At 46.6% G+C, this 20801-nt stretch overlaps 2 protein-coding genes across 5 annotated transcripts in view; both read left to right on the top strand.

The window, feature by feature from the left end:
- Positions 1 to 1118: 1118 nt before the first annotated feature.
- On the top strand, positions 1119 to 12897 carry Msl1 (MSL complex subunit 1). Of its 3 annotated transcripts, XM_052194610.1 has the most exons (9): positions 1120 to 2193; positions 4624 to 4847; positions 5383 to 5765; positions 7654 to 7701; positions 8153 to 8217; positions 9114 to 9181; positions 9564 to 9688; positions 10086 to 10158; positions 10417 to 12897. In XM_052194610.1, exons 1-9 carry the CDS (start codon positions 1423 to 1425, stop codon positions 10505 to 10507), a joined length of 1848 nt encoding a protein of 615 aa, XP_052050570.1. In that variant the 5' UTR covers positions 1120 to 1422; the 3' UTR covers positions 10508 to 12897. The 3 variants fall into 3 exon arrangements, with proteins under 3 accessions (XP_052050572.1, XP_052050570.1, XP_052050571.1); XM_052194611.1 differs by lacking the exon at positions 7654 to 7701; XM_052194612.1 differs by lacking the exons at positions 9564 to 9688; positions 10086 to 10158; positions 10417 to 12897 and adding an exon at positions 9315 to 9480 and having other exon boundaries at positions 1119 to 2193.
- Positions 12898 to 14912: 2015 nt separating this feature from the next.
- Positions 14913 to 20801, top strand: part of Casc3 (CASC3 exon junction complex subunit) — a 20096-nt gene continuing 14207 nt past the window's right edge. The window contains exons 1-3 of one of the 2 annotated variants that reach the window (XR_007979753.1): positions 14913 to 15220; positions 15576 to 15603; positions 16216 to 16253. Coding sequence is in view for 1 of the 2 variants with exons in the window: in XM_052194893.1 (XP_052050853.1) it covers positions 14993 to 15220; positions 15576 to 15603; positions 16216 to 16253 (294 nt within the window). In the remaining variant the exon portion in view is untranslated. The remainder of the gene's footprint in view (positions 15221 to 15575; positions 15604 to 16215; positions 16254 to 20801) is intronic. The other variant, XM_052194893.1, reaches the window with a different exon arrangement.

Genomic DNA, 20801 nt, shown 5'->3' with positions numbered 1-20801 from the left:
ACGCTTAGTCCTAGGCCAAGCACACATCTCTCCACAGATTTCCTGAGTCTTCTTCCAGAAGATCCTAGGAGTAGCTTAAGAAGGCTGGAGACATGGCTGCTGGGAAACAACTGTCGGTAGTTGGCAGTACTTCACCCCAAGGTTGTGGTTACAACTCCCTGGGCAGCAGACATCATGGATTTTGTTGCTTCTGGGAACCAGAGGTTCCTCCATTTCTGTGCTCGATCCCTTAGAGACAAAGAAACTTCATTTGTTCCCCAACCCATGTAGGACCGCCAGGGAGCCGAGAGGGTGGAAGCTCTGACTTCTACTCCATGGAAGAGTCGCAGCCTCCACGGGAGCCCGGGTCGGGGCCGGTCCCGGTCCCGGAGGCGCGCGGGGCTCCGGTGTGGACCAGGCGCGTTGCCAGGTCGCCGGGGAAGGGCCACCCAACGAAGGCCGGCTCAGCAGAGCGGTCGGTAGGCGACAGCGAGGGGCGGGAGCATCCACCTCCTCCCTCCCTCCCTCCCCAACCCCAGTCTCCCGCACTTGGTTTTTCCGGGGATCCTCCGCATTCCCCAGCCACCCGCGGACGCCCTCGCCCTTCTTCCTTCCCCAGCCCGCCCCTGCCTCGGCAGCCCACCTTCGCCCGCTCCTACGTTCTCGCCCTTGTCCCCGACCTCCCCTCGTGGGGCCCCCGCGCCTCGGTCCCCTCCCCCTCGCGGCGGCGGCCCCTTTCACAATAGCACTACCCGCCTCCCTCCTCTCCGCTCCCGGTTCGCTCCCGCCTGCTGCCCTCTCGGCGCATGCGCGTTCCGGTCGGCGACGGCAGCGGCCGCTCCGTTTTTTTTTAAAGGGAAACGCCGAGGAGCCCCGGGTGACTGTGGGGGAGGGGGACCCGGAGGCGCGGAGACCCCCCGGGGGAGGCGGCAGACCCCCCTCCCGGAGTAGGAGGGCACTGGGCGGTCCCGTCCCTCCCACCCCCTCCCTAGGAGGAGCAAGGGGGGGGGGGAGAATGGAGGCTCGGGGCGGCTGAGGCGAGCTCCGGGGCGGGGGGCCGGGGCGGGGAAGGGGGGGTGCGGGGTGGGGAGACGAGGCGGGCCCGGCCGGGCCAGGGGGGGCCGAAGCGAGCTCCGGGGATGAGCTCGGGGGCGGCTGGGTGCGAGCTCCTGCCTCTGCGGCGAAGGCGACGGTGGCGGCAGCAGAGGCGGCGGCGAGGCCACCATGGGTCGGCGGCGGGCCTCAGCCGCGGCCTCCACTTCTCCGCTCGCCGGCGGGATGGCGCCCGGGCCTCGGAGAAGCCGCGTTAGCGGAGGCCTGCGGCCGCTCTGCTGAAACGAGCCCGCCAAACTCCCCTCCCCCTCCTCCGTCCTCGACCCCCCGCACCTCGCCCCTTCCCCACCCCCTCCTCAGTCTCGGTCCCCCGCGCCGCTCCGGACCACTATGACCATGAGATCCGCAGTGTTCAAGGCGGCCGCGGCCCCTGCCGGCGGCAACCCCGAGCAGCGACTGGACTACGAGCGGGCTGCGGCTCTGGGCGGGCCCGAGGACGAGTCCGGGGCAGCTGAAGCCCATTTCCTCCCCCGGCATCGTAAGCTCAAGGAGCCGGGGCCCCCGCTGGCCTCTTCCCAGGGCGGGAGCCCCGCGCCCTCTCCAGCGGGCTGCGGCGGCGGCAAGGGCCGGGGCTTGTTACTCCCCGCCGGGGCGGCCCCCGGGCAGCAGGAAGAGAGCTGGGGCGGTTCGGTGCCCTTGCCCTGTCCGCCCCCAGCTACTAAACAAGCGGGCATCGGCGGGGAGCCAGTCGCAGCCGGCGCTGGCTGCAGCCCCCGGCCCAAGTATCAGGCGGTGCTGCCCATTCAGACGGGCTCTCTCGTGGCGGCGGCCAAAGAGCCTACGCCCTGGGCTGGGGACAAGGGTGGGGCGGCTCCCCCAGCTGCCACCGCCTCGGACCCGGCGGGACCCCCACCACTACCTCTGCCCGGGCCACCACCCCTCGCGCCCACCGCCACTGCCGGGACCCTGGCGGCCAGTGAGGGCAGATGGAAGAGTATAAGGAAGAGCCCTCTCGGGGGTGGCGGCGGCTCGGGAGCCTCCAGTCAGGCCGCCTGCCTCAAACAGATCCTTCTGCTGCAATTGGACCTCATCGAACAGCAGCAGCAGCAGTTGCAGGCCAAGGAAAAGGAAATCGAGGAGCTGAAGTCCGAGAGAGATACGGTACGGGAGGGGTTAATCTGCATTAGGGATGGGGAGCGAGCTCTGCGCATGCTCCTGGGAAGGGGGCTGTAGGAGGCAGAGGTCCCCGCTCGGTTAGGGTTAGAGGAAGTTGGCCACCAGCGAAAGAGTGCCTTACATGTTGGGTCGTTAAGAGCCTGGCATCACTGACACGTTGGGTCGGAAGGAAGGGTTAAAGGGCAACCTTCTATGTGTGTGTGTGTAGGGGGGGGTGTTAATGGGAGACTTCGGTTGCCAATGGGTTAATTTAAAACGACAGCCCCATCATTGTGGGAAAGACGTTTAGAGTGGGAAAAGATCAGATTTACCAGGGGTTAAAACCGATAGGGTGGGGTGCAGATGTGGTGGCTATATGGAAGAGGTTGTATTAAAGCGCTGTTGCATTAGCAGTGCCTTGTAGAGAAGGATATAACAGCTGTTGCCTTAACCACCGCTGCAGCATCTTTAGACAGGAGGGTTGTCATAGATCTTTTGGTCGGTAGAGGGTAAAGATGGTTTACTTGGAATCCTATTTTAGCTTGCCTAAATGAGAATCACTGCCTTTGATTTCAGAGAGTTTCTAGTAGAAAATCTGAGTTATAAAACACTACCCACTGACCAAGTCTCTTGAATAAGTTGGTAGATTCTGAAACATAAGCTTATTTGATGTATTTGGTAAATCCCTCCACCTCCCAAACCTGTTTTAGAATCTTGAGGTAGTAGAGAAGTCAGTCTGTTATTTCTCTGTACTTCTGGGGACAGGACTCCATAGGCTTGCGTGCACTGCTGCAGCTGCCTTAGGCACATGGCAAGCACACTCCCTCACACATTAGGGACGCTGGGGTGGGGGGTGTTACAGCACTAACATACCTTTTAGCTGCCTAAAAATAAACATGGTTTCTTCAGTTGTGCTCTGGCTCTGCTCCCTCTCACTCCCCTTTCCTGACTCCTCTCACCTGGTGCTCTGTGCACCAAAGGCTGAGCACGGGAGCAGAAGAGCTGTTCATTTTGTTTGCTTTCTAAATGAGTCGCCATCAGGAGACTGCATTCTGCAAGGTAGAAGGGAAACTTGGACAGGTCTCGTTTAAATACCTCAGTGTTGGTTTGTGGAAGTTACTCAACATGGAGGTGGCACTGCTCTGCACTGTGCTGCCATCCAGGGTGTGATGGTACTGTAATTACAACACAACATATCCTTCCTTTCATGGGGAGGGGGTGGGAAGAGAAAGACCAGTAAAGGAGAAGAAATGAAGAGTATGTCACTCACAAAACATGGTTAAGTAATGCTAAGGCTGTGAATCAGAGCAAAGATGGCCGAGTGGCTGACAGGGGCATACCGCTGCTGCTGGAGGGTTCTGCTGAGTTCCCGAGGTGGGGCCTCCTTTGGCCTCCTTCATAGGCTTTTCAAGGTAGGAAAAAGCGGGGTGAGTTCAGGATAAAGCTTCATTCTGAGCTTGGCACTCACTGCTTCTGTTATGTACCACAGTCTTAGCATTGCTTAAGCCTGTTCTTATTCCAGTTATTGTCTGGCGTCTGCTGGAATCTAGGCAATGACTGTACTGAGAGCAGCACTGATAGCACTAACCAAGGCAAAATCCTTGTAATGTGCTGAAAGTAGTGCAGTTGTCACCTTTTTGTCAAAACTGAGTTAATATCAAGTCTCTGATGACAATAGACTTCCATTTTGTTTGATTTTTGTGGTTCTTTTTAGAATATAATTTTAATAAATATTTAGATAATATTTTCCTGTTATCTCCAACACAAAGCAGAATTGTGTGTTGGGATTATGTTACTGATGTCAATTGTAATTCTTTCCATTATAGTATGGTTTAGAAGTACTCCCTCAAATGCACACATAACATTTTGATGTGATACTGCTATCCCTAGGGACACTCTGTGTGCTCTTCATTGTGCTGTTTAAACATTCCACTGTGTCTAGAGTTTTGGAGTGAACATAGAACAGATAGAATTTGGACAACCTTAGGACACCTTAAAAGAACACAGGGCTGAGACTGTAGCTCAGTGGGGCTTAGACTGCTTGCCAGGCCGCTCAGGAGGCCCTGGCTCCATCCCTAGCGCCACATACAACAGTGAAGAACATATAGAAGGTGAAATTGGGGGGGGGGGGTCCCAAAAGACTTGGAGCCACATGGCAAAGGCCTTGTCATTAGAAAGTACTCTGGCCCCGCCCAGTGGGGAGGATCTTCTTTCAGAAGAATGAACTTCTTGGAATTGCCCCATCTAGACTAACTCCTACAGTTAATTGTCTTTCCTGTTTAAGGGAAGCGATTCAGATTCATGCTTGCCAATTCAGAGTAAAAGTTGAATTGATAGGGTCCATAGCAACGTGCAGAAGATGGCTGATTCCTAAATAGGGCTGAGTACCGAGTTTAACTTTTGTGTATAAGTCTGTATCTTGTCACCTCCTTTTAGCTCCTTGCTCGGATTGAACGTATGGAAAGGCGGATGCAGCTGGTGAAGAGGGATAACGAGAAGGAGAGGCACAAGCTGTTTCAGGGCTATGAAACTGAAGAGAGGGAGGAAACAGAGTTGTCTGAGAAGATTAAACTGGAGCGCCAGCCGGAGCTGTGCGAGACACCCCAGGCCCTGCCTTCCAAGCCTTTCTCATGTGGCCGGAGTGGAAAGGGACACAAAAGGTGCGCTGGTAACTTTATTCTATTAACTGAAAACAATGAGGAGCTTCTAACGGTGACGGAATATGGGCTTGGGATTCGTGGATTGGTGTTATAGCAACCATCCGCAGAATTGAGAAGTCTATTGTCTAGGAGCATGGTGGCTTACCCTGTAATCACAGCACTTAGGATGTTGAGGCAAGAGGTCTGTTATGAGTTCAAGGCCAGCCTGGCAATAGTGAACCTGTTTTTTACAAACAAAAACCCCCAGCTTTCTGTGTTGAGAAATTGTCTTGAAACATTTTCTTGGTCACAGTACTAAGTACAGAATGCAGAGTCTATCATAAAGAGAACGGAGGCTCCGCAAGCACAGATGCTCACTCCTTTACAGAGGCTGCTCTGTGTGCATACCTGCAAGCATAACACTTGGCTGCCTGTGGCGTCCAAATGAATAGTAGATACTTAGGTACCTGGATACCTCTCTTGCCCTCAAATATATTCAAATCAAATTTTATTTGAAACCAATTAATTTTTATAACATTTTTTTCCTACCTAATAGGAAAACCCCATTTGGAAATACAGAAAGAAAGACTCCTGTTAAAAAGCTGGCTCCTGAATTTTCAAAAGTCAAAACAAAAACTCCTAAGCACTCTCCCCTTAAAGAGGAACCCTGTGGTTCCATATCAGAAACTGTTTGTAAACGTGAATTGAGGAGCCAAGAAACCCCAGAAAAGCCCCGGTCTTCAGTGGATACCCCACCAAGACTCTCGACTCCCCAAAAGGGACCCATCGCCCACCCTAAGGAGAAAGCCTTCTCAAGTGAGATGGAAGATTTGCCGTACCTTTCCACCACAGAAATGTATTTGTGTCGTTGGCACCAGCCTCCCCCATCACCGTTACCATTACGGGAATCCTCTCCAAAGAAGGAGGAGACTGTAGCAAGTAAGGCATAGAGAACACTTGCTCTTATACCCTAGTGGTGGCGGTCAAGCTAACAAGTGTGAAATGCCTTTGGCATTTTTTAAAAAGTGCAATCAATAAAGCAGAGTTCTGTCAAGAATGAGTAAGTTAACAGCCAGAGACAGACACTGTGCAGGCATTGCAAATAGATGGAATTACAGCAAAATGTGCTCAATGTATGTGTCTGCTTACAACACTGGGAGATGTGTTTGCCAGTAAGTTGCTCATCACAAGAGCACCAGACTTGGGGGGTGTAATCTCCGGCAACTTGCATGCCCTCTGAAAGAAGGGTTTTCTGTGCTGTGAAATGCATAGAACTTACACTTTGCCGTGCACGACTGTTCCTGCAATTGATATTGTGTGAAACCTGGGAGGGTGGTCTTTGGGTGTACTCAGGGGCCAATGGTTATTTTTGGTTGGGGAGCCAGCTTGCGGTGGGGAATTTCACCTGGGCCTCCGCTCTCTAACTACGTAAACATTTATCTGTATCTCTCTGTCCCGGTCTGGGGGCAGGAGGAATCTGCCAAAGACCAACAGTCTTCCTTTACTGCACTTCACAAGGTTCTAAGATGTGGAGAGTTCACTTGGATTGCAGTAGCCCATTGGTTGTTCATATATTTAAATAAAATGGTCTACAAACTATTTTTCAAACAATAAGGACTATCTTGGGATATCTGAGCTGCTTGGGGAGGGTGTGGGGGTTGGGGACTTGGTCTTTATTCCTGTTTATTTCTTAATGGCTTCCACAGAGATGATCCCCATCTTCCATATGAACCAGTAACTATAATGTGTCTTCAAGTGTGTTATATTAGTCTATGACAGTCATTGTAGATACTCTTGGGTAATGGTGGGGAAAGCTTTCTTAGCTAGAGCCTTAGACCTAAGTTTCTACCCTTGTGCCTTCCTGTAGCAGGGATGGGGATGGGAATCCATTGCAATAAGATGTGAGTCTTCTCTGGGCTTTGTCTGGCTGTTGTGACAAATCCAAATGGGGAAGATGGAGAAACGATCTAACCTTCATTAGGCCTCACACTGAGGACACAAGACAGATCAGGGTCCTGATCTAGAGTTAGATACGTAACTGTTGTTTCAGTCAGTTGAACAGGTTCGTCTTAATAGTCAATTTTTGCTGCTATAGCAATGCTGTGTAACAATTTAGGAGAAACCATGAAGCAACTTCCCATCCAGACTTAGGAAAAGGCTTGGTCTGGAGTTATTCTTTGTGACTGGCTGTTTTTGAAAACCCTGTCTACTCTAGTAGAGCAAGTTCCAAACACATCTGAGATTGTGGAATTAACACTATGAGGGGGTGTGACTGGGAGATCCCAGTCTCTTGAGGAGCCTGAGTTATGCATAAGTGTGTGAGTCCTTCTGTTACTGATGCTCCTATCTCAAGAGGAAGTCTCAATGACTTATCCTAAGGAAGCCAAAGTCTTTGTGCATGTTGTTCAGGCTGGACCAGCAAGGTAGTTTGTGTGGAGGGAGGAGGAACCTGTTTAAGAAGACTGCGTGTGTAAGTTCTGAGAACACTGATCTATTGATGTGAAACATAGGGTCAACTCTCACTCACCTGCCATGTTCTGAGTTTAAGGTTTGATGCCCTTGGCCATCAACTGTTGCAGGGAAACCACCCTAAATAATGAAGAAAAGAAGTCGTCTCAGTGTAAAAAAAAAAAGTGGTGGGCTTATTTTCTTTTCTTTTGTCTGTTGTTCCCTCTTCCCCTTCCCCAGAGAAAAATTCTCAAAAGAACAACTCAGAAAGCAAAATGGCATCCTAGTGAGCGCATCAGAGAGGATCCTTTCCTCCATTTTGGGTGTGGGCTTTTTTTCTTTTTACACTGAGATGATTCTTCTTTCCTACATTATTTAGGGTGTCTGATGCCATCAAGTGTTGCAGGAGAAACTTCAGTCTTGGCTGGTGAGTAGATTAGGAATTGCTGGCTGGGCCTGGGGTGGGGATGGTGGGATGGTGGCTGGTTGGGAGCTGCGTTCTCGTCAGTTGGATGTGGAACAGTGAGATTTCTTGGCGTTTGGTAACACTAGACATCAAAACGACAACACATCCCAGTTGTTCTTCAGGAACTTTAGGAGCATCCATTATGTGAAATGTCAGGTGTTGGCTTAGGGTTTTTTGTGACCCTGAGTTTGGCAGACTGCAATGGTACTTTAGGTTCTTGTATACCATAGTGAGGACACTAACTAACTATGGCCTTGGATGAGGCCAGAATATGGATTCCTATCTCTTGATAACTGTCTTATCTGGGGAGAGACCTCTTGTCCTTGTAGATAGTTGGACAGTTGTATGACGTTGGATTTAAGAGTGGTTCCACCCCTCTTCTTTTTCTTCTTCTTTTTCTTTATTTTTTCAGTTCCTTCTTGGAGGGACCACTCAGTAGAGCCTCTAAGGGACCCAAATCCTTCAGACATTTTGGAGGTGAGTACCCAGAGGTGTTAAAGGGATCGGAAACAATAGAATATGGGGGTGTACAACTGGCTGTTGTTAGCACCTAGAGTCCCAGCAACTCAAGGGACCAAAGCAAGAGAATTGCTTGAATTTAAGATGTGGAGGGTTCTGGAGGCAACAACAGGAGATCTTGTCTCAAAGATCATGGGGTGGGAGAGCATGGGGGAGAGGCTTGCTTGGATATTTCTAATAGCTGTGGATGGATTAAAAGAACTCTTTAGCCGGGCAGTGGTGGCGCACTCCTGTAATCCCAGCACTCTGGGAGGCAGAGGCAAGCGAGTTTCTGAGTTCGAGCCAGCCTGGTCTACAGAGTGAGTTCCAGGACAGCCAGGGCTATATGGAGAAACCCTGTCTCGAAAAAACCAAAATCAAAAAAAAAAAAAAAAAAAAAAAAGAACTCTTTAGACAAGAAAGGAACTGGAGTTATTGGGTCTATATTTTTCATCTTATAGGTGAGAAAAGTCTGATCTAGAGTAGTTAGGTCATTTCCAAAACCAGTATTGTGGGGGTGTCTCAAACTTAGGCAGATCCATGCTGCCACTTGGCAATATAATCCTATGTTCCAAACTTACTTGATTATTGAAAAAAAAATTGGTATTTTGAACTCAGATTCTTCCAAAGAATAGAGAGGGGGAGGATTTATAGTCCTCTCAGAGATGTTTGACATGATTTGCACTGAAACGTTAGGAAAATTAATTTTGAAGTTTGGGATTTTGGGAAGGATGTGGGTAAGGACAGGTGTGTATCTGATTCTTTTACTAGGAGGTTTACATGGTATTGAGGTAGATATTTTTAGAACCTGAGGTGAATGATTTTGTGTTCCTGAAAACTGTTACTTCAATTTGTCCCTGTTGTTTCTCTTCCAGAACCTGGATGACAGTGTGTTTTCAAAGAGGCATGCGAAACTGGAGCTAGACGAAAAGAGGAGAAAACGGTAAGGCCAAGAACCCCATTCTGGGGAGCCTCTGAACCCTAGGACTGTGACTCCCTCTTCCATATGGGGAGAGTCCTGGGCACTAGTGTCAGAGTTAGCCGAGTGTCTTAGCCGGGGGCGGTTGTCCTTACAGGCACACATGTTGGCCTTTTCATGGATGCCCTCCCTCAGTCCTACTTTCTGTGGAACACCAACATGTAATCTAGAATGCTACACCCAAAGAGTTCTTCCTCAGCCAGGTAGTCAGTTCCCTTTACCCCACCTAGAGGTTTTAAACAAGGACCTTGTAGCCTCTGGAGAGTGTGAACTGCTTTTGTAGGACAGCTGTTAGGTAAGTAGTAATGCTTGGTTTGTTTGTTTGTGTTTGTCTGGTTTCTCCCAGATGGGATATTCAGAGGATCAGGGAACAAAGAATTTTACAGCGACTGCAGCTCAGAATGTATAAAAAGAAAGGAATTCAGGAATCTGAGCCTGAGGTTACCTCATTTTTCCCTGAGCCAGATGATGGTAAGTTATATCTATCTAAAGATGTAGACTTTGGGGCTGAAGAAGTGTACCTCAGTGATTAAGAGCACTTCTGTTCTTGGACAGACCAACATTTGGTTTCCGCACTCATGTTGGGCAGCTGAGACCTGCGTGGAACTCCAGTTGCAGGGACCTGATGTCCTTTTCTTCCCTCAGAGGGCACTGCACTCACATGTCCAAACCCACACACAGGGATATAAACACAAAATAGTATAAAATAAAGCAAATAAAAAACTTACAATTGCAGACTTTTCAAGGGGGAAAAGGTGCAGGTCTCCACAGCTCAGCTTGTGCCGAGTGCACTGAGCCGTGGAGGGGGGAGTCATTAGACTTTGCTCACCTCTGTGCTAACAAGGTCCCATATGATTTTCTTCCATAGTTGAAAGTTTGATGATTACCCCCTTCTTGCCTGTTGTAGCATTTGGACGGCCATTACCAAAATTAACTCCACAGTAAGTAGAATGAGTTGTTCCTCTCTTTTCTCAGGTAGTTTGTACCTCCTTTTCAGGCTCCACAGAGGCCTAGATAAATGCACATGACTTAGGGATAGTCATGATTGTCTGATGACAAGCAGGAAGTAGGAATGCTCTTTAATCAGAGGTAGATGACTTTGACTTTGCCATTTGGATGGTGACTGTGTCAGCTGACTTGGCTTTGAAGTAGCCTCATCACTTTGCTGTCTTTTTTTTTTTTTTTTTTTTTTTTGTCAGGAACTTTGAACTACCCTGGTTGGATGAGCGAAGTCGTTGCAGGTTGGAGATCCAGAAGAAGCAAACACCTCACCGGACTTGTAGGAAGTAGCTGTGCTGGCAATAGCCTGTCTTCAGATAGTTGTAGCATGCTATTCCGAGAGAATAGCAGAGACCTGTATGTGTGACCTATGTCCTCATGTTTGTTATCATTCACTGGTAATGCCTTTCCATACTCCCTTTATATTAGTTTTGTTTTCTTTACTCTGATTTCACAAAACAAACAAAAGAAACCTCTTGCATTGGGCTAATTGTGAATTATGGAGTTATTGAAACTTCTTTTCCCGTTTTGGGGAAATGAGCTCTTGAGCTCATCCTATAGGATGGTAGATTTGGGAGTTTCAGGAGCCACTTCTACTCACTTGCCTACCTAAATAAAAGGGGTAAAGGGCTCTTCATTAGCCGTGGCTAAGATGGAGCAACCTTTCCTGTAGGAGCTGTGCCTGCCCTGACCCTGTGCTCCCCTGGTGCACATTCTGAATAGTGTGAGTATAGTAGGTTTCACACTAAAATAAAACAAAAAGACCTTACCGTGAGCTTTAGGGCCCGAGGAGTAACAGGAAGTGATGAAGCAAGACGTTTTCATAGAGGAAGAACCTGCAGAGTCTTGTCTGAAAGTTCGTTCTTTAAACCGTTCTGTGACAGTGGCATGTGGGAAGAGACGTGCAGCGGGTTGACTTTCTTAGTAACTGAAGTTCCTTCCCACCCCAACAAAGAAAATGTTTAGAAAAGAGATTGGGAGTGTAAGTTTCCAACTAGTTAACAGTGCTAACCTGATAGAGTTGTCATTTGGGGATGGCATGCCAGAGTCTGTAGAGATGTCTCTGTGTCATGTCACTTGTCAAGTATTCCTTAGCGGGGCTTCCTCCTATTAGCCAAACTTTTGGTGGTGAGGTAGAAATTTGGGGTGGGGGTGGGGGGTTGGGTATGGAAGGATGTGCTTCCTCTGGCTGGCAGATGTCTACATCTTGAAACAAACAGTTGTACCTAATGATCTTTATTCGTTTAGTGAAAATAGATTTATACATGAACCATCCTGTTTCCCATCTCCTGCCCTTGTTTTGTTACCAAGAAGAAAAAAAGAAAAAAAAGGAAAAAAAAATCAGGACAGCACTCCCAGGCCACTTTGGTCTCAGTGTAAGATCCCTGTTAACTATCTGAAAATAAAAATGGAGCCGAGGCCTGTGGGCTTCTGTATAGGAATCGCCTTTCACTAGCCTTCAGGACTATTGTATAAAAACAAGTTGGGGTCTAATCTCTAGAAGATTAGGGCACTTATCCTCGAAGAGAACATGTCCCCGGATTATTAGCACTTTTAGAGGAGAAGCCAAGGTATGCAGGTGTGTGGTTGGCCCATCTGCTGAGCGGGAAAGAATGGCATTGCCACTGTGGGAAGCAAGGGTCCTCAGGGGCCTCCCACTGCTGACGCGTTTCTGAGATGTTCTCTGTGCTCCTGGGTTTGACTTCGAAAGGAATTATTCCAGCAGTACACATAGTGTTCTTGGATGATCTTGCTGCTCTTAATTCTCCTTTGTGTGTTTGTGTGTGGCTGTGGGTTTTCACTTGTAACGCCATCTGCTTAGGAGCATGGTCTCTCTGTGACGGAAGCTGCTGTAAACTTCAGCGCCACGAGGATGTAGAGAGAAAGAGGACTTCCTCCGCTAGGGGCTTTCATCTCACACCTTAAGAATGGGGATATATCTAGAAATATTGGGCCAGATTTTTTTTATGTGGCCAACTGTTTAGTGCTCCTACTCTGACCTGTGTTATGTTTCTTTTTAACATGCTCCTCAAAAAATAATAACCTCACTCAGTTGTCTCTTTACTTCATTTCCTGATCCCTCTCAGGTTCTTCTTGACAAGATTTGTCAGATTCCTAATTTGGGTATGGGTTAACAGACTTAACGCCAGGTTTCTGCCCTACACAGAGGAGTCCTCAGATCCTGTTTTTGCTAGACTGAGAGGAATCCATGAGGTGCTATCTGGCAGGACTGAAGTGGATTCTAGTGCTTTGGTTCTCCTTTCCCTAAGGACCTAATATTTGATTATGTCCTCTCCTAGATGGCCTTTGGTTTGGGGATGCTGAGGTTTGTTGAGGAAGAGGTGGGAGTGAGAGCGCAGTGTGTGGAGAGTGTGGGGAATGAATCTTATTTCCCCCTACATGGGATACAACACTGTGAAATTCAGTCTTCAACAGAGAGAGGTCCTGCAGTTCTCCTAAAACATAGTTCCTTATTCTTTCTTTAACAAGGTTTAAGCTAGTGTTAATAAATTAAAAGAGAAATTGCCTGTCTCTCCACCTCAGCTTTGTTTTATGCCCGTTTCATATCGTTGTCTGTGCTGTAATTCATACTTTTGATACCATTTCTGATGTGTAAAGTCGGCTGTCTTGTAAATATCTTATAAAGAGTTCAATTGTAAATAAACTATTGTGGTCGTTAATTTTTGAACTTTTGCCTCAATTTATTAGATTTGTTGGGAAACATTAAGTCTGCTTATCTATATGAAAGATTGGAAAAGAATATTTAGGGCTAGAGAGATGGCTCAGTGGTTAAGAGCACTGAATGTTCTTCCAAAGGTTCTGAGTTCAAATCTCAGCAACCACATGGTAGCTCACAACCATCCATAATGAGAGATCTTCTGGGGTGTCTGAAGATAGCTATAGTGTACTTAGATATAATAATAAATAAATCTTTTAAAAAAAGGAAAAGAATCTTTATATTAACCCAAGTAAAATAGAGTAACACATCACTTCCCCCTTTTTAAAAGGGTTCATCCATTGTGTCAGAGTAGTATAAATATATATATATATATATTCCTTTGTCCTGAGCCCTTCCTTATACATAAATGGCAAATTACAAAGCTTATAAGTAAGACTTCATAGGTCATCTACTCAGCCTTTGATACATTATTTTTGTTGGTTAACAGTCCAGATAAGTGAAGTACACATCTGCTTGAACACAGTATCTTCCTACATACATCTGTATGTTTGAAAACCCTTGTTGTAACTTGAAAGCACTGGCTCTTGTTTTGTGACTACAGTGATATAGAAAGATTAATCTCTTAGCTCCCTCATACTTCTCTAATAAGGCTCGTGTGGGACCCCAGAGTCATGCTAAATATTGACTGTTTCTCACAACTGTTTCTCAGGAGGACTGTGACCCAAGCACCCAAACAACCAGGATAGCCCCAGGTTCAAGGACAACCTAGCTTCCATGAGACTCTGTCTCAAAAAACAAAGCAGGACTCAGAGCAGGGTATGGTAGGGCTCACCTCTAATCCTAGCGTCTGGGGAGGTTGAAGCTGGTGGATCCTGACTGAAAAGACTAGTCTGAGGTCATAGACTTTCTAAAAAAAAGAAAAAAAACCCTAAACTGGACTCTGACCAAACAACTAAAGGACAAAGTGGCAGACGATCCTTTTCCTTATTTAGACACTCAACTTGGCAGTCTTACTGCACCGTTTTAGCTTGTGATGGATAAGATTCTTAAGCCTTTCACACTTGTAAAATCATGCATCCTCCATTTTGAATTCAGGTAGTTGTTTTTGGAGCTGAACTCCACGATACATTTGGCAACCTGTCACTAGCTGAATCAGTCCCTGCAGACATTCATGATTCTTTCTAGTCTCATGTTGTTTATCACAACATGTTGTCACTGGTAAGCAGTGAGACCTTTATTTATGAAAACATCTCAGAATCCTATTAACTCAGCGATTTGAGGTATATTAACAATATGCAGTAATAAATTAGCTCACAAACTATATGTTGGTGCACGGTAGCTGTGCTGAGTGTTTTCTCATTGCTGACAAATGCTTACCCAAAGCATTCTCTGTAGGGTAACAAAACAGGATTTGAAACTAATACCTCTAGACATTGGCCCTTTATGTTTTAAAAGCGTAACAAGACTAATGTCCTCCCAATTTGCAATTCTCAAAATTAGATAAATAGGTTGGGAAGACACATGGAGAAAGGAAACACCGCAATACTAAGTTCTCTCTCCACTGCAGTTTCTCCTTTCCCCTAAATTTAGACTGAGGTGAAGAGCTGGCAACTGACGCAGGACTTTTTCACCTGGATTCATGATTTTTACCATGCGAAGAAATACAGTAAAATGTTCTGTCTAGAATTCAGGAAAAAACGAGAATTGGAAAACGAAAATCGTGCAATAGCTCCAACGTCCAACTGGAGCTATAACAGGTCGAAACCCTCCCCAAGGAAAAGTCCAAGATGGCCGAGCTAAGAACCCACAGAGGATGCAATACCCCGATCCCCCGCGCCCTCCCCCCGCCGGGGGGTGGGGGTGGGGGTGGGTTGGGGGGGGGGAAATAAAGCGCTAAGCCACGCCTCCTTACATCACCTACAGACGTAATCTCGCTCTCCAGAAAACGTGCCGCAGGGCGCAGGCCCCGCCCCACGGAAAGAAGGGCGGCCCGCCCTGGACGTGAAGCACGCCGGGACTCCTCTCGAGCTTCCCGGCAGCCTCTGCGACGGGCGTGGTGCGTAAGGAGCTGACCAGCGGTGGCCGTTCTCCGTAAAATGGCGGACCGGCGGCGGCAGCGCGCTTCCCAGGACACTGAGGACGAAGAATCTGGTGCTTCGGGTTCCGACAGCGGCTCTCCGGCACGGGGCGGCGGCAGCTGCAGCGGGAGCGCCGGAGGCGGCGGCAGTGGCTCGCTGCCATCTCAGCGCGGCGGCCGCGGCGGGGGCCTTCATCTGCGGCGGGTGGAGAGCGGGGGCGCCAAGAGCGCAGAGGAGTCTGAGTGTGTGAGTGAGCGCCTGCCGGGCGGCGACCCGGCAGGGGGCGGGGTGTAGGTGCTGGGAGAAGCTGGCCTCAGGGTAGAGGGAAAGGTTATCCTGCTGCGAATTTTCATCCACCCAGAGTCCCAGGGAAGAAGGACTGGGTGGTTACTGAGCTCAGGCCATGCAATGTTTACCGAGAAACTGGGGCTGGGATGTAGAAAACCGCCATTCTTGATGTGACTTCTGAAGATTTACCTCTCCCCATCTTCCTCTCCAAACATCTGTGTTGATTCTTAGGTTGTTCCTCACGTTTACTTGCGGGTGGGCTCTCCAGGTCTTTAAGTCACAGTTCTAATCTGTGTTATCTTCTTCCTCCCAGGAGAGTGAAGATGGCATGGAAGGAGATGGTGAGTAATTTTACTTTATCGTGAATTCTTGGGTTTTGTTTATTTGTTTGGTTGATTTGGTTTTTGGTTTTATGGATTTGGGTTTTTCGAGACAGGGTTTCTCTGTATAGCCCTGGCCATCCTGGAACTCATTCTGTAGAACAGGTTGGCCTCGAACTCAGAAATCCGCCTGCCTCTGCCTCCCAGAGTGCTGGGATTACAGGCATGCATCACCACCGCCCGGCTCGTGAATTCTTTTGGACATAAATTAAGACCACGTGTATCTTACATTGGGCTTCTCTCAGCTTGTTAGGGGTTTTTGGTAAGTGTGCCCAGGAGTGGTGTTTGTGTCATAGAGATGATGAGCATACTTGTTTTGTTTGGTTACTGTTTGGAAGGTGACAGATTGAGTACACTGTGGTGACTTGAGTACCACCTGACAACAGCATAGTTTTCGTCAGCGTGGTCACAAACTTCTCCATCTGTAAACAGAAACTATCATTTTATCTGCCTCAAAAGTTGCTGCGTCCAAATTAAGTGAGGTTGTTTGCTTGGCCCAAAATGAGGTATCAGAAATGTAATAAACATTTATATTATTACACATCACATACATAATCTGTCTTTTCCTTTCAGCTGTTCTTTCCGATTATGAAAGTGCCGAAGATTCAGAAGTGAGTGTGATAGATTCTTTTTCCTTATGGCGTAAGTCAGAAAATGTCTCTTAAAAACCTGCATTTGTGTGGTACAAAAATTCCTTGACATACTTCTAGGCTTGTACATTCTTCTTTGTTTGTTTTTTTGATTTTGGTTTTTGGTTTTTCGAAACGGTTTCTCTGTGTAGCCCTGGCTTTCCTGGAACTCACTCTGTAGACCAGGCTGGCCTTGAACTCAGAAATCCACCTGCCTCTGCCTCCCAAGTGCTGGGATTAAAGGCATGCGCCACCACCGCCTGGCTTAGGGACACTATTCAAAACCTAGCATTTAAGAATCAGGGGCAGGAAGATTGTTTCAAGTTCAAGGCCATCCTGGGAAATGAAACTTTTAAAAGTTTTTATTTTATGTTGTATGCATGTTTGACCTGAAAAAATAAATGTGTGTGTGTATGCATGCATGCACGTGTGTATGTATACAGCCTGAGGAGCATGTATGTATGTACATATGTATGTACGTATACAGCCTGAGGAGCCTCTCCTAAAAGCTTTGAAGGAATTCTACTCAAATGCTCCTGGAGTCCTTGATGGATGCCACAGCAAAGAATTTTTGCCACAGCAAGTCAGAAGGAGGCAAAGTTAGTTGAGGTTATTGATGAAAAGAAGAATAAAATTGGGCACAGTGACACACCTTTAATCCTAGCAGTAGGAGGCAGAGGCAGGTGGAGCTCTGTGAGCTTGAGGCCAGCCTGATCTACAGAGCTAGTTCCAGGATAGCCAGAGCTACACAGAGAAACCTTACCTTTAAAAAAAGAAAAAAGAAAGGAAGAAAGGAAGGGAACAGCAAAACAACCCAAAATTACCCCAAAGGGATAAAACTCATGTAAGGAGAGTACCAAATAAAAGGTTGGAGCATGCCCACTGCTTTTCCTCTTTGTTTGTTTTCAAGACACGATCTCCCTGGTTGTAGCCCTGGCTGGCCTCTACCTTATTTTTCTTAACCATTAAGGTTCTGTCTGTGAATGGGAGACCTTTTTTCTTTATATAAGTGTTAGGGGCTTTCAAGTAGAGTATTAGAGTGTTCCTAAGGACAAAAGATTTACCAAAGGGCTTCCTGTTTATGCAGAGATCACAAGGAGGCAGACTTAAGGCATACTTATTTTTGCTTTTGTTTTTTTGTTTTTGTTTCAAGACAGGGTTTCTCCAGCCCTGTCTGTCCTGGAACTTGATTTGAAGACCAGGCCGGCCTCAAACTCAGAGATCTGCCTGCCTCTGCCTCCCAAGTGCTGGTGTTAAAGGTGTGGGCCACCACTGCTCAGCTTTCATAATTGTTATTTGGGATTTGTTTATATGTATGAGTGTTTTGCCTACATGTATGTATGTATGTATGTGTATCACATGTGTAAGTGCCCTCAAAGTTCCCCCAGAACTTGAGTTACTGAAAATTTTGAGTTGCCATGTAAGTGTTGGGACTTGGACCTAGGTCCTCTGCTAGAGCAACAAGTACTCTTAATTGCTGAAATGTCTCTCCAGTCATTACCAGCATGCTTCAGGGTACCTTTTTCTAACTTCACTGAGCTTCCTCTTAGTTTTCCTGTGACATTCTAAACACAGGGAAGCTTTTTGAGCTTTCTTGCCTTTGTTCCTCTCCCCAACTTGTTCTGGAACTTTCCTCTGTTGTTTGGGTTGATTTTCTTTTCAGTTGCCTCCCTTCCCTGCTTGTTTTCTTCTGGCGGCTGGGTTTCTTTGCCCCATTCAGATGGTAAAGAAGCTCTTCTAAGTTCACGGCAGCCTCCTGCTCTCAGCAGGCTGGGGTTCCGTACTCCAGAGTTTTCCTGTTCTTGGTCCATTTACAGCTCTTCTTTCTCCTAAACCAGTGTTTAGCACTGTGCACATTCTGTAGCTGTTGGCGCTTTTGTTTATTTGGTTAAAGTTGGAAGTGTAAGACACACCTCATTAACATAGTTTTGTTACTGTCTAAAAGTTTGGGTTTGCTCTCCAGAAGCTGTCCTTCCATGTAGTGATTTAAAGAGAAATAAACTGTGTTGCTGAAGGTGGATATGGCAGTCCTCATCTGTAATCTCAGATACTTAAGAGGTCAGGCAGGAGGGTCACAAAGGCCAGCCAAGCAACGCAGAATGATCTTGTTTCAGATTCTTTTCTCTTTTGTTTTGTTTTGTTTTGTTTTGTTTTTTTCTCTGGGACAGGATCTCACTATGTGTACTGGCTGGCCTAGTACTTGCTTTGTAGATCAAGTTGTCCCTGAACTCAAAGACATCCACCTTCCTCTGTGTTAGCATATCCTTCCACACCAGGATTCACAATAAAAATTTGAAAACAATTGGTTAGGATTGTAGCTCAGTGGTAGAATGCTCAGTATTTACAAGGTTCTGAGTGTATCACCAGTATTACAAAACAACCAAAAAGATTCCTCAGAATCCTCCAAGAAACCTTTTAAAAAAGATATTATTAAGGCCAGGCATGGTGGTGCACACATTTAATCCCAGGACTTAGGAGGAAGATACAAGATTAAGGTGGGTGTCTTAACTCCCTGGTCTATACAGCTAGTTCCAGAACAGCCACAGTTTATATATACTTGGACAAATATATACGTCTTGGACAAAACAAGCTAAAATAAATGAATAAAGAAAATAGAAAAAAGGGCAGAGGAATGTAGCTCAATGGGGGAGGGGGTGCTTGCCTAGCATGTGAGAGTCTGTGGGTATAACTCGTTACTGAGTATAAAAAGAAAATTTTGACTATGATATAAAAGCTAGGTCAAAAGGTAATTTGGGCCAGGTGGTGCACACCATTAATCCCCGAACTCAATATGTGCATCAGGCTGGCCTTAACCTCTGCCTCCCAAGTGCTGGGATTAAAGGTATTTGCCACCCTCCACTGTTTAGAAAAACCTGTTTTAACTAGTAAATACTTGAGGTGAGGAGGGAAGGTGTATGAAAAGACAGTTCTTTGTTTTTACTTTGTAAGATAGGAAAACCTTCTGCTTTAAGAAGGAGAGAGTTGATCAGGATTCAAGAGTAAGGATTCATCAGAGGCTTATACTAAATACAGTTGAAGGAAGTCACTGAAGCCAAGTGGCATGTGGATGTATTGAGACCCTGGAAGACCAGTGCTTGATGCTACAAAGACGAAGGAGGCCTCAGTTGTAGTAGAGACCCCAGTATATTGGAGATATCAGGAAATTGAGGTAGTTTACTGAGAAAAACTGCAGAATTCTTGGCCATCAAACTATTCTGTTACTATTACTGTGATGAAACACCGTGACCAAAAGCAACTTGGAGAGGAAAAGGATTATTTTGCTCACATTTCCCCAGTCACAGTCCATTGAGGAAAGCTAAGGCAGGAATTCAAGCCTGTCAGGAACCGGAAGTGGGAGCTGACAGGACCGTGGGGGCACTGCATATAGACTTGCTCCTCATGGCTTGCTTAGCTTCCTTCCTTGTGGAACCCAGGACCACCAGCTCAGTGACGGTACCAGCCTACAATAGGCTGGGCCCTCCCCCATGGATCATTAATTAAGAAAATGCCGTACGGCCTACCTACAACCAATCTTATGGATGTATTTTCTCAATTGAGGTTCCCTTCTCTCAGATTATTGTTCTCAGATTAAGTTGACATAAAACTACCCAGCACATCTACTCAAGTGAAAGCCTAGGACTGGATGGATTCACTGCACAATTTCAAACTTTTAAGGAAGATTTACCAATCCTTCTGAAGTTATTCCATAAATAGAGAAGGGACACTGCCAAATTCAGTCTGTGAAGCCAGTATAATCCTGGTAGAAGAACCAGGTAAAGACATAATTAAAGAAAACAGATCATTTTCTCAGATGAATAATGCAGAAATCTCAGCAAAATACATGCAAACCAAATTCAGGAACACATGAAGATTATACATCATGACCAGGTGGCTTCATCCCAGAGGTGTTAGGCTGGTGGAACATGGGTAAGTTAATGAATATAATACACCATGCAAATAAGCTAAAAGACAGTGCATTCTCAAGGAAGTTAGGGAAGCATCTCATTCATAATAGAATTATTGTCCGGACTTATGACTTGTTTCTCTTTTTTACAGAAAAAGAAACTTATTGCTGTCTCTAAAGTACCATATGTCATCATATACTACTTTAAGTCTATAGAAAAGTAAAGTGAACCTAGGGATGGTAACACTTGAAGGAAAACAGAAGTAGAGTTGGTCCAGTATGCAAGTGTCTGGAGGCTAGTAAAGGGCATAGAGCCATGGGGCTCATGAGTCACCATGGTCATGAGACACCAAAGTGAGTGCTAGGAACTGTGAGCTGAACTCGGGCTCTCTCCACCTAGGCTCTGTCTGAGTAGTATATAGGCATAGACAGCTCCTTTCACAAAGTTGTATATGGAGCCAGACTTCATATTTACACTTCCATATCCACGACTTTCTCAGAGACTTGTGGGCACTGACTGAGAACACAGATCTCTAGAGTGCTTGGTCTGGCTGTGAGTTAATCATAACTGTTGAAGAAAATGTGCTTTATTTTCTAGTGTATTAGTAATAAGTACATTCTTTAAA

The sequence above is a fragment of the Apodemus sylvaticus genome, chromosome 10, assembly GCF_947179515.1.
Source record: "Apodemus sylvaticus chromosome 10, mApoSyl1.1, whole genome shotgun sequence".
NCBI classification, from domain to species: domain Eukaryota; kingdom Metazoa; phylum Chordata; class Mammalia; order Rodentia; family Muridae; genus Apodemus; species Apodemus sylvaticus.
This window is presented reverse-complemented; position numbering and strand designations above follow the sequence as displayed.